Below are 18,391 nucleotides of genomic sequence, written 5' to 3'. Positions count from 1 at the left end.
GACTGTATTACCATATATCCACTCTTATTATAAAGCTACAGATTAAGACAATGTGGTGTTAACCCAAATATAGACAAATAGTCCAATGCAACAGAGTAGAAACTATAGAAACAGTTCACATATATGATTTCATGACTTTACAAAGGCATCACTGCAATTTATTGTGGAAAGATGGTATTTTTCAATAAAAGATACTTGGTCGTTTGATTATCCATAAGGAAAAAAATGACCTTTGTCCCTGTTATCATACACAAACATGAGTTGGAGATGGATACAAGATCTCACTGTGAAACTAAACTAAACAACTAAGCCTCTAGAAGAAACATAAGGAAAATATCTTCTGACTTTGGGTTAAACAAATATTTCTAACTCCCCCGCATCTTTATTGAGACATAACTGACATATAACATTGTGTAAATTTAAGGTATACAACATGATGATTTGATCTACATATATAGTGAAGTGATTACCACAAAAATTTAGTTAACACATCCTTCACCTCACATAATTACCATTTACTGTGTGTGTGGTAAGAAATTTTAAGATCTACTCTCTTAGCAACTTTCAATTATTCAACACAGTACTGTTAACTAGAGTCACCATGCTGTACATTACATTCCTAGAACATACTAATCTTATAACTGGAAGTTTGTACCCTTTGATGATCTTCACTCATCCTTCCCCTACACCCCCACTGCCCCTTGCAGCAACAATGTACCCCCTATTTCTAAGAGTCCAGGGTTTTTTTGGTTCCACACATAAATGAGAGCATACATTATACAGAATTCATCTTTCTCTGCCTGACTTATTTCACTTAGCATAGTGCCCTCCAGATCCATTCATGTTGTTACAAATGGCAGGATTTCCTTCCTTCTCATGGTTGAATAATATTCCATTATAAATAATATTAATATGCTATATTAATATTAAATGTTATATATAATATCTTCACATAATATAATATATAATATATAAAACATTATCACATCTTCTTTATCCATTCATCTGTCAACAGATACTTAGGTTGTTTCTATGTCTTGGCTAGTGTGGATACGCTGCAATGAACATTGGGGTGCAGCTGTCTCTTTGAGGTAGTGATTTCATTTCCTTCAGAAAAATATCCACAAGTGAAATTGCTGGATCATATGGTAGTTCTATTTTTTATTTTATTTTTTGAGGAATGTCCATGCTGCTTTCCACAGTGGTGGTACCAGTTTACATTCCCCCAAGAGTGTACAAGATTCCCTTTTTTCCACATCCTCACAGGCACTTATCTCTTGTCTTTTTGATGGAGTCTGCTGTTGGAATTCTTTAGCTCAGTTTTTTTATTATTCAGATCTAGGATGTCTTTTTGGCTTTTTGGAGGATAGCTTTTATTTCTTTGTTGAGCTTCTCACTTTGTTCATGTACTGTTTTCCCAGTATCATGTAGTTGTCTGTCTACATGTTCTTGTAGTTCCATGAACTTCCTCAAGAGGATTATTCTGAATTCTTTGTTAGACAGTTCACAGACCTATATTTTGAGTAAATTATTGGAGCTTTATTAGTTTCTTTTGGCGGTGTCATGTTTACTTTGGTATCTGTGCGTTTGAGTAAGTGGTCTTTTCTTCCAGACTCTAGAGGTTCCCTTCAGCAGAGAAAGACCTTCATCAGTTAGCTCAGCTTGGGGTACTGGATGGGTCATCTGGTAGCATCCATGGGCAGGTGGAGGCTTGCTATTGGGGTGTCTATTTGGGTGAGGTCACTGCCCATGTTCTGAGGCGGGCATGATGGCTTACTTGCTTTCAGGCAGGACTACTAGCTGGGCTTTGCAATCACCTCTGGTTAGGCGAAGTCATAGGCTGTGTTCCCTGGCAGGGAGGTGCCACTGGCTGGACTCTGCAACTGAGCAGGGCTGCAGGCTGGGCTCTGCAATCACTCCTGGTTGGGTGAGGCCTCAGGATGTGCTCCCTTACCAGACGGTGCTGCTGGCCAGACTTCATGTTTGGGCAAGTCTTGTACAGGCAAGGCTTTGTGGTTGGACGCAGCCACAGGCTGTGTTCTGTGATCAGGTAGGGCCATAGGCTTTGCCCCAAAGTTGGGCAAGGCTGTAGGCTGGGTTTTGTGATGGGATAAGCGGCTGGGTGTGCTCCTCTCTTGTGGGTGGTCACTGGCCAGGCTCTCTAGTTGGGTAGGGCCTCCAGCTATATCCTGCAGTTGTGGGGGGGTCTAGAGACTGTGCTCCTTGGTTGGGTGGGGTCATTGTCCAGGGTCCCTAGCTGGGTGGGGCCATAGGCTATGCTCTGCAATTGGGTGGAGTCACTGGCTAGGCTCCCTTTGGCTACAGTTTTTTAAAAGGTTTTTTAAAAAATAAATTTATTTATTTATTTTTGGCTGCGTTGGGTCTTCGTTGCTGCGCGCGGGCTTTCTCTAGTTGCGGCAAGCAGGGGCTGCTCTTCGTTGCGGTGCGCAGGCTTCTCCTTGCAGTGGCTTCTCTTGTTGTGGAGCACCGGCTCTAGGCGTGCGGGCTCAGTAGTCGTGGCACTCAGGCTCAGTAGTTGTGTCTCACGGGCTCTAGAGCGCAGGCTCAGTAGTTGTGGCACATGGGCTTAGTTGCTCCAGGGCATGTGGGACCTTCCCGGACCAGGGCTCGAACCCGTGTCCCCTGCATTGGCAGGTGGATTCTTAACCACTGTGTCACCAGGGAAGTCCCTGGCAACAGTTTGTACTCAGTAATTAGGCAGGGCCATAGGCTTGGATCTGTTTCTGGGCTCCATGACTGGCTAGGCTTCCTGGTTGGGCAGGACTGAAGACTATGCTCATAAATCAGGTGGGGCTGTGAATTTGCTTCCTTGCCTAAGTGGGGCCATAAAACAGGTTCCGTAGTCAGTAAAGCCTGTTGGTTTGGGACCCATATCAGGTAGAATTGCCAACTGAGCTCCCTGGCCAGATGGGGCCACTGGCTCAGCTCTGCAGATGGGCAGAGTCTGGCTGAGATCTCTGCTCAGGTATTGCTGTAAGCGGTAATGCAAACTGCCAAGATCTGAGCACAGGTTGCTGTCAGCCCTGCCCCTCTTTTCTCTGTCTCTATCAAATCCCCAGTGGTCGAGCCCTGCAGATTCCCCCAGTGATCCCCATGAGGCAAGACCTGAGTGCACCGCCCAGGAAACGTCCTGGAATGCTGGGGGACCTGGACTTTTGACACCATCTTGATGACAGTACCTTCTATATAAACACTTCTTAAATGGACACAGACAGCACTAATCATAAAGAACAAGTGATAAACTGGATATTATTAAAATTAAAGACTTACCAAAAACACCTTTAAGAGAGAAATGAGGTATCCTGGAAGATGATATTTTATATTGCAATAAAGGATTTGTATTCAGGATATTTGAAAAATTCCTCCAAGTGAATATTGACAAGGGAGAGGTGATGGAACTTGGGGATTTGAATACTGGAAGATATGTGAAGAAAAGGATAGGGATATTTATATCCTCATCATATATAATGAGGAGTCAAGTGATCTTTTGTTAGCATGATGGAACAAGAAACAAAGGTCTTTAAAGCAGCAAGGTAAGAAACAGGAATTAAAACAATGACTTATGGTACTGAGAGGGGAGATAAGCAGGGTTTTGGAGCATAAGTAAGGTAAATTCTTAATCATCTTTGCAGAAAGTCAACAGATCGCTTCTAAAGTTGATAAGTAAAATATAATAAGCATATTATTTAGAAGCATGGAACTAGTGACTAGAAGTTCTAAAACAAACAGATTGATAAAAGTGGTTGCTTTTAGAGTATGAAGGTGGAAGGTAGTGAGATGCGGTAAAGACTTGCTTTTTAGTGTAAGTTCATTTACATTATTTTACTTATTTTAAAGAAGTACACAAAGTAATTTGATAAAAAATATTTTAAATTACAGAAAAAACTCTGCATTCACATTACTATGACTATGCAAATTATTCAATTACAGGGCCACATAATATGCTAAAACTATGCGTCCTTATTTAGAAGTCACCCTCTGGGCCACTTGAAGTAGAATGTATCTAAAACCAAGATCAAATGTATTGAGTGAAGTAAGTCAGAAAGAGAAAAACAAATACCGTATGCTAACACATATATATGGAATCTTAAAAACAAAAGGTTCTGATGAACCTAGGGGCAGGACAGGAATAAAGACACAGATGTAGATAATGGACCTGAGGACATGAGGAGGGGGAAAGGTAAGCTGGGACGAAGTGAGAGAGTGGCATTGACATATATACATTACCAAATGTAAAATAGATAGTGGGAAGTAGCCACATAGCACAGGGAGATCAGCTCCGTGCTTTGCGACCACCTAGAGGGGTGGGATGGGGGTGGTGGGATAGGGAGGGTGGGAGGGAGGGGATATGGGGATATATGTATACATATAGCTGATTCACTTTGCTATACAGCAGAAACTAACACAACATTGTAAAGCAATTATACTCCAATAAAGATGTTAAAAAAAAAAGATCAAATGTATTCTCTTTACATAGAGATTAGAAATATATTAATTTGCCTTATATTTGAACCATGACTTTCATGGTTAGTTGTTTTTCAGAGTTTCTAATCTCTTTTTATTTAATTTATTTATTTATTTTGTGGAATCTAAAAAAAAAAAAGATACAAATGAATGTATTTATCAAACAAAAACAGACTCAAAGACATAGAAAACAAACTTATGATTACCAAAGGGGAAGTGGGGGGAGGGATAAATTAAGAGTTTGGGATTAACTGATACACACACTACTCTAAATAAAATAGATAACCAACAAGGACCTACTGTATAGCATAGGGAACTATACTCAATATCTTGTAATAAACTATAATGGAAAAGGATATGTATATATAACTGAATCACTTTGCTGTACACCCAAAACCAACACAACATCATAAATCAACTACACTTCAACAAAAATTTTCAAAAAACATCTAACACCTCCGTGCAAAGTTTGAGGGTCCTTAGAGTTTGGTGTGCTGCCTGACAATTTGCAACTGTCTTGAAAATCTGCTAGTTTTGAGTGAAACCTAAGAAAGAAAAGTCTCTCTGGATGGTCCAGGGCTTCAGTGCAAGTGATAACATTAGTTGGCCCTTTAGGGCTGAGTAAAAACAATGACAAATGGAATTGTGATGGTGGTTCAGGATGATCTGTGAAAGCTATACTACTGGATGAATCACAGAAGAAACATTCAGGGTTTGGAAGCAAGGCTCTATCATCATTGGGTAAGTATTCTGTATGACACACTTTTTGTCTTACATCTGGACTCTGCTGGATTCTAAATTATTTAACATGATCTTCCATAAAGTAAGTTTTGTGTTATTCTACCTGGCAAAGAGCTCTGGCCAATTGAGATGCTGGCTGAACATCAGTGAACATAGAGTGAGCAGTAGGTGGGATCAGCTGCAGCAACAAGGAATGTAGCCTCTACACAAATTTTTTCTCTTGATTTTTTAATTGTAACAGCTATTTTAATTAATTTATCTCCTCTTTCCCTTATATTTCTACTACTATTTTATATTGGCAGTGTTTGTGGTGATAAAGGTAGCATTATTTCAAAGTTTTACAATACTTAAATGGAATACCAACAAAGCACGAAAGGGAATATCAACCCATAAAGTTCAGACATTTTGCCAGGTTAAAAAATTTTTTTAATAAATCTTTATTGGTGTATAATTGTTTCACAATAGTGTGTTAGTTTCTGTTGCACAACAAAGCGAATCAGCCACATGCATACACATGTCCCCATATCCCCTCCCTCTTGACCTTCCCTCCCATCCTCCCTATCCCACCCCTCTAGGTCATCGCAAAGCACCAAGCCGATCTCCCTGTGCTATGCTGCTGCTTCCCACCAGCCAACTATTTTACATTTGGTAGTGTGTATATGTGGATGCTACCCTCACTTCACCCCAGCTTTGCCCTCCCACCCCATGTCCTCAAACCCATTTTCTATGTCTACCTCTTTATTCCTGCCCTGCAACTAGGTTCATGAGTACCATTTTTTTTTTAGATTCCATATATATGTGTTAGCATACTGTATTTGTTTTTCTCCTTCTGACTTACTTCACTCTGTATGACAGACACTAGGTCCATCCACCTCACTACAAATAACTCAATTTCATTTCTTTTTATGGCTGAGTAATATTCCATTGTATATATGGGTCACATCTTCTTTATCCACTCATCTGTTGATGGACATTTATGTTGGTTCCATGTCCTGGCTATTGTAAATAGTGCTTCAATGAACATTGTGGTACATGTCTCTTTTTGAATTATGGTTTTCTCTGGGTATATGCCCAGTAGTGGGATTGCTGAGTCATATGGTAATTCTATTGTTAGTTTTTTAAGGAACCTCCATACTGTTTTCCATAGTGGTTGTATCAGTTTACATTCCCACCAACAGTGCAGGAGGGTTCCCTTTTCACCACACCCTTTCCAGCACTTATTGTTTCTAGATTTTTTGATAATGGCCATTCTGACTGGTGTGAGGTGATACCTCATTGTAGTTTTGATTTGCATTTCTCTAATAATTAGTGATGTTGAGCATCTTTTCATGTGACTCTTGGCCATCTGTATGTCTTCCTTGGTGAAATGTCTATTTAGGTCTTCTGCCCATTTTTAAACTGGCTTTTTGTTTTTTTGATATTGAGCTCCATGAGCTGTTTGTATATTTTGGAGATTAATCCTTTGTCTGTTGTTTCATTTGCAAATATTTTCTCCCATTCTGAGGGTTGCCTTTTCATCTGGTTTATGGTTTCCTTTGTTGTGCAAAAGCTTTTAAGTTTAATTAAGTCCCATTTGTTTATTTTTGTTTTTATTTCCATTACTCTAGGAGGTGGGTCAAAAAAGATCTTGCTGTGGTTTATGTCAAAGAGTGTTTTTCCTATGTTTTCCTCTAAGAGTTTTATAGTGTCTGGTCTTACATTTAAGTCTTTAATCCATTTGTAGTTTATTTTTGTGTATGGTGTTAGGCAGTGTTCTAATTTCATTCTTTTACATGTAGCTGTCCAGTTTTCCCGGCACCACTTATTGAAGAAGCTGTCTTTTCTCCATTGTATGTTCTTGCCTCATTTGTAGTAGATTAGGTACCCATATGTGCATGGGTTTATCTTTGGGCATTCTATCCTGTACCGTTGATCTATATTTCTGTTTTTGTGCCAGTACCATACTGTTTTGATTACTGTAGCTTTGTGGTATAGTTTGAAGTCAGGGAGCCTGATTCCTCCAGCTCCGTTTTGCTTTCTCAAGATTGCTTTGGTTATTCGGGGTCTTTTGTGTTTCCATACGAATTTTAAAATTTTTTGTTCTAATTCTGTGAAGAATGCTGTTGGTAGTTTGATAGGGATTGCGTTGAATCTGTAGATTGCTTTGGGTAGTATAGTCATTTTCACAATATTGATTCTTCCAATCCAAGTACATGGTATATTTCTCCATCTGTTTATGTCATCTTTGATTTCTTTCAGCGGTGTTTTATAGTTTTCTGAGCACAAGTCTTTTGCCTCCTTAGGCAGGTTTATTCCTAGGTATTTTATTCTTTTTGTTGCAATGGTAAATGGGAGTGTTTCCTTAATTTCTCTTTCTGATTTTTCATGGTTGGTGTATAGGAATGCCAGAGATTTCTGTGCATTAATTTTGTATCCTGCAACCTTACCAAATTCGTTTATTAGTTCTAGTAGTTTTCTGGTGACATCTTTAGGATTTTCTACTGTCGATTTCTCCTTTCATGGTTGTTAGCATTTGCCTTATGTATTGAGGTGCTCCTATGTTGGGTGCATAAACATTTATAATTGTTATATCTTCTTCTTGGATTGATCCTTTGATCATTATGTAGTGTCTCTCCTTATCTCTTGTAACAATCTTTATTTTAAAGTCCATTTTATCTGATATGAGTATTGCTACTCCAGCTTTCTTTTGATTTCCATTTGCATGGAATATCCTTTTCCATCCCCTCACTTTCAGTCTGTATGTGTCCCTAGGTCTGAAGTGGGTCTCTTGTAGACAGCATATATATGGGTCTCGCTTTTGTATCCATTCAGCCAGTCTGTGTCTTTTGGTTGGAGCATTTAATCCATTTACATTCAAGGTTATTATCGATATGTATGTTCCTATTACCATTTTCTTAATTGTTTTGGGTGTTTTTTTAAAAATTTTATTTATTTATTTATTTATTTATGGCTGTGTTGGGTCTTCGTTTCTGTGCGAGGGCTTTCTCTAGTTGCAGCGAGCGGGGGCCACTCTTCATCGTGGTGCGCGGGCCTCTATCGCGGCCTCTCTTGTTGCGGAGCACAGGCTCCAGACGCACAGGCTCAGTAGTTGTGGCTCACAGGCCTAGTTGTTCCACGGCATGTGGGATCTTCCCAGACCAGGGCTCAAACCCGTGTCCCCTGCATTGGCAGGCAGATTCTCAACCACTGCACCATCAGGGAAGCCCTTGGGTTTGCTTTTGTGGGTCTTTTTTTTCTCTTGTGTTTCCCACTTAGAGAAGTTCCTTTATCATTTGTTGTAAAGTTGTTTGGTGGTGCTGAATTCTCTTAGCTTTTGCTTGTCTGTAAAGCTTTTGACTTCTCCATCGAATCTGAATGAGATCCTTGCTGGGTAGAGTAATCTTGGTTGTAGGTTTTTCTCTTTCATCACTTTAAGTATATCCTGCCACTCCCTTCTGGCCTGCAGAGTTTCCACTGAAAAATCAGCTGATAACCTTATGGGGATTCCTTTGTATGTTATTTTTTGTTTTTCCCTTGATGCTTTTAATATATTTTCTTTGAATTTATTTTTTCTTAGTTTGATTAACATGTGTCTTGGTGTGTTTTTCCTAGGGTTTATCTTGTATGGGACTGTCTCTGCTTCCTGGACTTGGGTGACTATTTCCTTTCCCATGTTAGGGAAGTTTTCAACTATAATCTCTTCAAATATTTTCTCAGACCCTTTCTTTTTCTCTTCTTCTTCTGGGACCCCTATAATTCGAATGTTGGTGTGTTTATTGTTGTCCCAGAGGTCTCTGAGATTGTCTTCGATTCTTTTCATTCTTTTTTCTTTATTCTGCTCCTTGGCAGTTATTTCCACCATTTTGTCTTCCAGCTCACTTATTCGTTCTTCTGCCTCTGTTATTCTGTTATTGATTCCTTCTAGTGTATTTTTCAGTTCAGTTATTGTGTTGTTCATCCCTGTTTGTTTGTTCTTTAGTTCTTGTAGATCTTTGTTAAACATTTCTTGTATTTTCTCAATCTGTGCCTCCATTCTATTTCCGAGATTCTGGATCATCTTTACTATCATTACTCTGAATTCTTTTTCAGGTAGGTTGCCAATTTCCTCTTCATTTATTTGGTCTTGTGGGTTTTTACCTTGCTCCTTCATCTGTGACATATTTTTTTGCCATCTCTCTCTCTCTCTCTTTTTTTTTAATGAGTGGGATTGCGTTCCTGTCTTACTGGTTGTTTGGCCTGAGGCTTCCAATGCTGGAGTTTGTAGGCTATTGGGTAGAGCTGGGTCTTGGTGCTGAGATGAGGAGCTCCATGAGACCTCACTCTGATGAATATTCCCTGGGGTCTGAGGTTCTCTGTTAGTCCAGTGGTTCGGACTTGGAGCTCCCACTGTAGGAGATTTGGCCTGACTCTGTGCTCATGAACCAAGATCCCACAAGCCACCTGGGGTGGCAAAAAAAAAAAGCAACAACAAAGTAAAAAATAAAATTAGACTAGGAAACTAACAGATATGTTAGGAAGAATACAAAAATAAAAATATAGATGAATCAACAACCAGAAGGTACATCAGTACCACAATAGTGAAAAAGAGGAGGGAAAAGAAAAAAAGGGGAGTGGGGGCGAAGGCCTTGGCTGTGGAGGGCGTGGATTAAGCAAGTGTGAGGTTTGGGTGGTGGGTGGGGCCAATGCTCAGGACCTACAGGGCTGGAAAAGGCCCTGGGGGCTGTGGGGAGTGGAGCTTAGGCTCAAGGAACAGAAGGGGCCCAGGCACGGCAGGGGACCTCACCTGGGAGCCCAGCAGGCTTCCTGGCTTGAGTGGACCAGGCAATCGCACTCTGGTCCTCTCCCGCTCTCCCCAGACAGTCCCTCCTGCCTACCTCTCCTGATCGCCCCGGCCTCTGGGGTGCTTATCCTGTCTGGCCTCCACTTCTCCTCCCCCCTCAGTCCCCCTATGTCCTACTGGTTCACTTTGGGGTTCCTCCTGTCTCCTTGGGTGTCAGAGTCTCCCATCAGCGGCCAGCAGGCACCCTAGTTGTGGGGAGATGTTAATTCCACATCTTCCCACACTGCCATCTTGACTCCACCTCCCTCTAACTTCTTTTTAAATTCAACTTCTCAGTCATATCTTCTATTGCATGGGGTACTATTTAGTCTCCAGATACAACGTTCCTAGAGCCATTCAACATACTGATCTAAGCTAAATTGATTATCATTTTTATTTCCTTCAGATTCTGTTATTTCTTTTTCTTTTCTTTCTGCTTCTACATCGTTGGTTTTCCTTAAATGTCAGGTGATTGTCCATTAGTAGTGACGAATGAAGGTCTGTGTCAATTTTTCTAGGGAGCTAGTGTAAGTATCCTGTGCTTCTGTGTAAGTCTCCGGTTTTCCACTGTTCACACTCATGAATGGGAAGATTGCCTTGGAGCTTTGTGAAGTGGGTGGAATAAGTTAATCAACAGACTTTCTTAGAGGAAATATGGTCAGGTAGCCAGCAATTAAGCAAGGCATCTCTCAAATACTAAAATCAAGAGGGTTTTACCGTGGAGTACCAAATCCATGCTAGAACTAGCTTTCCCAGATGGTTCATGTAAATTTTTTAAAGAGATAATCCTTCAGGGTTTGTTTCTTTCTCTCTCTCTCTTTTTTTTTTTTTTTTTGTTGTGGGAGGCTGTGCTACTGCACAGCATATGAGATCTTAGTTCTCTGACCAGGGATCGAACCCGCACCCCCTGCATTGGAAGTGCAGAGTCTTGACCACTGGACTGCCAGGGAAGTCCCTTGTTTTGGTTTTTAAAATTTTATTTATGTTGTGTTATAGTTGATTTACAATGTTGTGTTAGTTTCAGGTATACAGCAAAGTGGATCAGTTCTACATATACATATATCCATTCTTTTTCAGCTTCTGATTCGGGTTTTAAGAAGAGGACTGATCATCAGGGAAACCAGAAAATTCCATCTTGAAGCCCAGCAGAAATAAATGGTGGGCATTTCCCTGAGTCATAAATGGCACAGGAGCTCAGCAATCTACCACCACGTTCTTAACAGGAAACACCCCATTTGGCTGGGGAAAGGGTCCATCCCGTCTCATAGATCCAAGAGTAGGTTAAAATTCTGAGCTAGAGAAAAGCACTAAGCCAATTGCGGGCAAGGATAAGGAAGTTACCAGATACACCTAGAGACAGCCACATCTGACAGCTTGCCAAGCTGTCACTGGAGTTAGAACATGGACTCACAGCAGAGAGCATTGTTTTTGTGTGCTTCTTTCCAATTGTATTTCAGGTTCTTTCCAAAACAATGCCCTGGGCTTGGTTCACTGCTGTCTTGTATTCGTGCTTGGGTATTCATTCACCAACATTAAACCCCAGGATAGAAGATGTGATAAAACAGGACTCCTTTCTCCATGGAGTGAATCTTTGCTGGTTTCAGTGGTGGACGGTGGTCATCACAGAAAACACACAGGAACTTTTCCTTGGAACTGAGGTGGGATGAAAAGTGCCTGCTGTGAACATCATCATCTTTTTCCTGAACTTTCACCTCCAGTTTCTGAAGATAAAGCAGAAAATAATCTTCCTTGAAGATAATGGGTAACAATTCCATAAAACAAAAGCACATGCTTCCAATGCACTGTGTTTTCAGATAGTCTGGGTTTAGTTCAGCTGCCAGATGAGTTGATTGATGAATTCATCTTGATAGCCAGGTGAGCCCACTTCCTTGAGGAAGCCCCCTCTATTCTTGGTAGCACGATAGGCCACTGAGAGTTGCAAAGGGCACAAGAACCCTGAGATCACCTGAAAATCCTTCCCTGGGAAGGCAACTCCATGAATGAGGTCTTCCAAGCAAATGACACCAAACTTCCCCAGGTGCTCCCCAATCACTGTGTTGTCTGTCAGTGTGACAATTTTATTTTTGACCTTGCCTTGTCCACATTTAAAGATGAGTTCCTGAACAGACTTCAGATTTGCAAATCCCCAGGTCACATAAGGTTCCACTATATGAAGCGTTTTTATGGTTTAAGGGGTTACTTTCATTAAGACACCACTGAAAATCTTATTCAGGCCAAGTCTTGCAATGGTCCTCTGCACCAGTAAACTCACCTCATTAATCATTTGGATGTGTACAACAAAGGCCAAGGAGTGTTTATCTGGCACTTCCAAGCCATGAGGTTTCACTTCCAGTTGTCTGAGTCGCACCCTGCAACGTAGTTGCCTCCAGGAATCATGTAGGAACCATTCTAGTTGCTTAAACTTGAGTTTTTCTCCTTTCCTCTGCTCCTTCCTTTGCAAAAGCGCCTGCTTTGCCTGGGTGGCTTTGAGGGCCTGATAAGCCTTCCTTTTTTTCAGGAGATTTTCTGGAACCAAAGGGATCTTTTTTCTTGGCTCTACCTCTGCCATCTTTCCAAAGCTGTGGGCTACTCTGGGTTTGTTTTTCTTATGCACAATGGTAAATATCCATCTACCAGTAGATTTTTGACTAATGATAAATATCTACCTGCCTATACCTTTGGGTCTTGAAGTGACAGTGGAGACAACTGGCACAGCTGTTCCATGTACAGACCTTCAATTAACCCCATTGTCTATAGTCATTCTCCTTTCAGCCTTTTTAAATTGCTAAATCCTAATTGATATCCTTTCTAGGGTTCCAATGACAAATGAGCTATCTCACTAGTGCCCCTGTAAGGTATGTATAGGCAAGTCTTCTACATAGATATGTCCAACAGGATACTACCATTTATTTTTGGTATGAGATAAAATTTCCTATTTGCTCATGAACTCCCTTCTCTCTGTTATGGGTTAACTTTCTATACATTGTCACTTCAGTTGGGTTCTAGAGGGATAGAAAGTGAAAATGTGTGCTCAGTCTACCATCTTGTTAAAATACACACACACACGTTTGTTTATATACATGGCTTCTCTACTGAAGCTCCTTAAACACAAGGATGTATTGTAAAATGCCTAGCACAGTGTCAGGAACATAACAGGTGTTCAAACGTATGTGGCTGATTGGATTTGAATGTGGGAGAGAAGAAGTTACAAATGACAGAAAAGCTTAAGCCTAGATGACAAGTATGCTGTTAGAAACCAACAAAGGAAGAGTAGATTTTAAAGGAAATTCTTTTTTTTTTAGTGTTGGAAATCAATAGTTGTGCCCCAGCATAGGCAAATAATGGAAACTATTTTTCAAGACACCATTAACTGATATAAAGGTATTTTTGTGTGCTAGAAAGAGAGCCATACCACTTCACACACAGACAGCATTGATACTATCCTAGAGAAAAGAGAGAAGTCATTTCACCTCTTGGATCTCACCTAACCCAGTAAATCAACTTGGAATATTCCTTACTGGATAAGGAGACTAGTTCTACTCAGACTAGAGCATGGTGAGAAACTACTACATTAATCCAGATATACTTTACGCCCTCAAGAGTAGGTACTGAATAAATATTAAATGAGTGAATGTATCCCTAACACTTGCTCACAAACCTGATTCCAGAGTCAAGATATAAAATTTTTAGAGGTGAAAGACAAATAAGCCAATTAGTGATACTTTTGCTCATAGTAGCCATTATCAAAGTGCCTGACTCAGATCAGAAACTCAATAGATATTAGTGAGGTTAATGAGATAATTAACTAATGTTAACTTCTTGAAACTTTAAAAAATGTCTACTTATAAAGCAAAGGGTGGTATACAACTCTTTAATACACTAAAAGCTATTGAACTGTATACTTTATTATTTTTTAAAGTCTTTATTGAATTTGTTACAATATTGCTTCTGTTCTGTTTTGGTTTTTTGGCCACAGGCACGTGGGATCTTAGTTCCCCAACCAGGGATCGAACTCACACCCCCTGAATTGGAAGGCAAAGTCTTAACCACTGGACTGCCAGGGAAGTCCCTGAATTGTATACTTTAAACAGGTGAACTATATGATGTATCAATTACATCTCAATAAAGCTGCAAAAAAACGAAATAAACTCACAAGGAAACTTTTCCAGGCCTTCTGAATGACTCTGGCAGCTCTATCTCTCTTTGTAAATTCTGATTCCTGTTTCCAAGCCATGCAAAAGTCCTAAAAGAGAATAAGCAAAGGAGTATATTTTAAATTACTTTATATACTCCATTATGAAACTGTCACTAGAACTCAATGAAAATCAAATAGAAAGTATAAAAGAAATAATGAAAATGATATTTGATATCAAAATAACTATAATAAAAATTAAAATTGACACCATAATTGATAGCCTAATATGTTCCAATTTGTTTCTTTTTAATTGAAGTATAGTTGATTTACAATATTATATTATTTTCATTATTTTTAAAGATTATACTCCATTTAATGTTATTACAAAACAATGACTATATTTCCCTGTGTTGTACAATATATCCTTGTTGCTTATCTATTTTATTCATAGTAGTTTGTATCTCTTAATCCCTTATTCCTACCTTGTCCCTCCCCTTTTCCCACTCTCCACTGGTAACCACTAGCTTGTTCTCTATATCTGTAGGTCTGTTTCTGTTTTATTATATACATTCATTTGTCTTAGCTTTTAGATTCCACATGTAAGTGATAACATAGAGTATTTGTCTTTGTCTGACTTTTTCACTAAGCATAATACTCTCTAGGTCCATTCACATTGTTGCAAATGGCAGAATTTCATTCTTTTTTTACAGCTGAGTAATATTCCATTGTATATATACATACCACATCTTCTTTATCCATTCATCTGTTGATGGATACTTAGGTTGCTTCAATATCTTGGCAATTGTAAATAATGCTGCTATAAACATTGGGGTTAATATAGCTTTTTGATTTGTGTTTTCATTTTCTTTGGATATATAGCCAGCAGTGGAATTGCTGGATCATATAACAGTTCTATTTTTAGTTTTTTGAGGAAGCTCCATTCTGTTTTCCACATTTGCTGCACCAGTTTACATTCCCACCAACAGTGTATGAGGGTCCCCTTTTCTCCACATCCTTGTCAATGTTTGTTACTTGTAGACTTTTTGATGATAGTCATGCTGAAAGATGTGAGGTAATATCTCATAGTTTTGATTTGTATTTCTCTAATGACTAGCAATGCTGAACATCTCTTCATGTGCCAGTTAGCCACCTGTATGTCTTCTTTGGAAAAATATCTATTCAGGTCTTCTGCCCATTTTTAAATTGGATTGTTTGTTTTTTTGATATTGAGCTGTATGTGCTGATTACATATTTTGATTATTACCCCTATTCTTTTTTTTTTTTTTTTTAATTTTTATTTATTTATTTATTTATTTATTTATTTATTTTTGGCTGTGCTGGGTCTTTGGTTCGTGCGAGGGCTTTCTCCAGTTGCGGCAAGCGGGGGCCACTCTTCATCGCGGTGCGGGGACCGCTCTTCATCGCGGTGCGCGGGCCTTTCACTATCGCGGCCCCTCCCGTCGCGGGGCACAGGCTCCAGAAGCGCAGGCTCAGCAGCCGTGGCTCACGGGCCCAGCCGCTCCGCGGCATGTGGGATCCTCCCAGACCAGGGCTCGAACCCGTGTCTCCTGCATTAGCAGGCAGACTCCCAACCACTGCGCCACCAGGGAAGCCCCTATTACCCCTATTCTTCATACCATTTGCAAATATTTTCTCCCATTCTGTAGGTTGTCTTTTTGTTTTGTTGATGGTTTCTTTTGTTGTGTGAAAGCTTTTAAGTTTAAGTAGGTCCTAGTTGGGGTTTTTTTGCTTTTATTTCTTTTGTCTTAGGAGAATGATCCAAGAAAATATTGTTATGATTTTATCTAAGTGTGTTCTGCAAATCTTCTCTTCTAGGAGTTTTATGGTTTCAGGTTTTACATTTAGGTCTTTAAACCACTTTGAGTTTTTGTATATGGTGTGAAGGAATGTTCTAATGTCATTGTTTTATATGTGGCTGTTCAGTTTTCCCAAAACCACTTGCTGAAGAGACTGTCTTTTCTTCATGTATATTCTTGCCTCCTTTGTTGTAAATTAATTGACTGTAGGTGTGTGGGTTTATTTCTGGACTCTCTATTCTGTTCCATTGGTCCATATGTCTGTTTTTGTGCCAATACCATGCTGTTTTGATTACTGTATAGTATTATCTGAAGTCTGGAAGTGTTATGCCTCCAGCTTTCTTTTTTCTCAGGATTGCTTTGGGAATTCAGGGAGTTTTGTGGTTCCATATAAATTTTATTTTATTTTAACTTTTTATTTTATATTGGAGTATAGTTTATTAACAATGTTGTGTTAGTTCCAGGTGTACAGGAAAGTGATTCAGTTATACGTATACATGTATCTATTCTTTCTCAAATTCTTTTCCCATTTAGGTAGTTACATAATATTGAGCAGAGTTCCCTGTGCTATACAGTAGGTCTCGATTGGTTATCCATTTATTTTTCTAAAATTTATTTGGCTGAGTTGGGTCTTTGTTACTGCGCGTGGGCTTTCTCTAGTTGCGGCGAGCGGGGTCTACTCTTCATTGTGGTGCACGGGCTTCTCATTGCAGTGGCTTCTCTTGTTGTGGAGCATGGGCTCTAGGTGTGCAGCCTTCAGTAGTTGTGGCTTGTGGGCTCTAGAGCACAGGTTCAGTAGTTGTGGCGCATGGGCTTAGTTGCTCCGTGGCATGTGGGATCTTCCTGGACCAGGGCTCAAACCCGTGTCCCCAATCCGCATTGGCAGGCGGATTCTTAATTACTGCACCACCAGGGAAGGCCGGTTATCCATTTTAACAATCAATCCCAAACTCCCTAACTATCCCTCCCACCACCCCCCTCTGGTAACCATAAGTTCCTTCTCTAACTCTGAGAGTCTGTTTCTGTTTTGTAAATAAGTTCATTTGTATCATTTTTTTTTAGATTCCACATATAAGCGATATCATACAATGTTTGTCTTTCTCTGTCTGACCTACTTCACTCATTATGACAATCTCTAGGTTCATCCATGTTGCTGCAAATGGCATTATTTCATTCTTTTTAATGGTTGAGTAATATTCCATTGTATATATGTACCACATCTTCTTTATTCATTCATCTGTTGATGGACATTTAGGCTGCTTCCATGTCTTGGCTATTATAAACAGTGCTGCAATGAACATTGGGGTGCATGTATCCTTTTGGACCATGTTTTTCTCCAGATATATGCCCAGGAGTGGGATTGCAGCATCATATGATAACTCCATTTTTAGTTTTTAAAGGAACCTCCATACTGTTCTCCACAGTGGCTATACCAATTTACATTCCCACCAACAGGGTTCCCTCTCTCCAGCCCTCTCCAGCATTTATTATTTCTGGATTTTTTGATGCTAGCAATTCTGACTGGTGTGGGGTGATTTCTCATTGCAGTTTTGATTTGCATTTGTTTAAATTAGCAATGCTGAACATCTTTTCATGTGCCTCTTGGCCATCTGTATGTCTTCTTTGGAGAAATGTCTGTTTAGGTCTTCTGCTCATTTTTTGATTGGGTTGTTTGTTTTTATATTAAGCTGCATGAGCTGTTGGTAAATTTTGGAGACTAACCCCTTGTAGGTCACGTTGTTTGCAAATATTTTCTCCCATTCTGCAGGCTGTCTTTTCATCTTGTTTACGGTTTCCTTTGCTGTGCAAAAGCTTTTGAGTTTAATTAGGTCCCATTTGTTTATTATTGTTTTTATTTCCATTATTCTGGAAGACGGATGGAAAAAGATATTGCTGCAATTTATGTCAGAGACTGTTCTGTCTATGTTTTCCTCTAAGAGTTTTATATTGTCCGGTCTTACACTTAGGTCTTTAATCCATTTGGAGTTTATTTTTGTGTATGGTGTTAGAGAGTGTTCTAATTTCATTTTTTTACTTGTAGCTGTCCAGTTTTGCCAGCACCATTTACTGAGACTGTCTTTCCTCCATTGTTTCATCTTACCTCCTTTGTTGTAGATTAATTGACCATAGGTGTGTGGGTTTCTTTCTGGGCTTTCTATCCTGTTCCATTGATCTATATTTCTATTTTTGTGCTAGTACCGTACTGTTTTGATGACTATAGCTTTGTAGTATGGTCTGAAGTCAGGGAGCCTAATTCCTCCAGCTCCGTTTTTCTTTCTCAAGATTGCTTTGGCTATTCAGGTCTTTTGTGTCTCCATACAAATATTAAGATTTTTGCTATAGTTCTGTGAAAAATGCCATTGGTAATTTGATAGGGATTTCATTGAATCTGTAGATTGCCTTGGGTAGTACAGT

General features: G+C 39.6%; 1 protein-coding gene and 1 pseudogene across 8 annotated transcripts in view; both read right to left on the bottom strand.

Moving 5' to 3' along the window:
• Positions 1 to 18,391, bottom strand: part of C9H11orf65 (chromosome 9 C11orf65 homolog) — a 134,106-nt gene that overhangs the window by 91,489 nt on the left and 24,226 nt on the right. For all 8 annotated transcript variants that reach the window (XM_057552162.1, XM_057552167.1, XM_057552168.1 and 5 more), the window contains exon 2: positions 14,178 to 14,267. In XM_057552162.1, the coding sequence (XP_057408145.1) occupies positions 14,178 to 14,267 (90 nt within the window). The remainder of the gene's footprint in view (positions 1 to 14,177; positions 14,268 to 18,391) is intronic.
• LOC102999875 (60S ribosomal protein L7-like 1) lies at positions 11,850 to 12,593 on the bottom strand (annotated as a pseudogene).

The sequence above is a fragment of the Balaenoptera acutorostrata genome, chromosome 9 (assembly GCF_949987535.1).
Source record: "Balaenoptera acutorostrata chromosome 9, mBalAcu1.1, whole genome shotgun sequence".
NCBI classification, from domain to species: Eukaryota; Metazoa; Chordata; class Mammalia; order Artiodactyla; family Balaenopteridae; genus Balaenoptera; species Balaenoptera acutorostrata.
The sequence above is the reverse complement of the archived record's forward strand: the minus strand, read 5'-3'. Positions and strand labels throughout refer to the sequence as shown.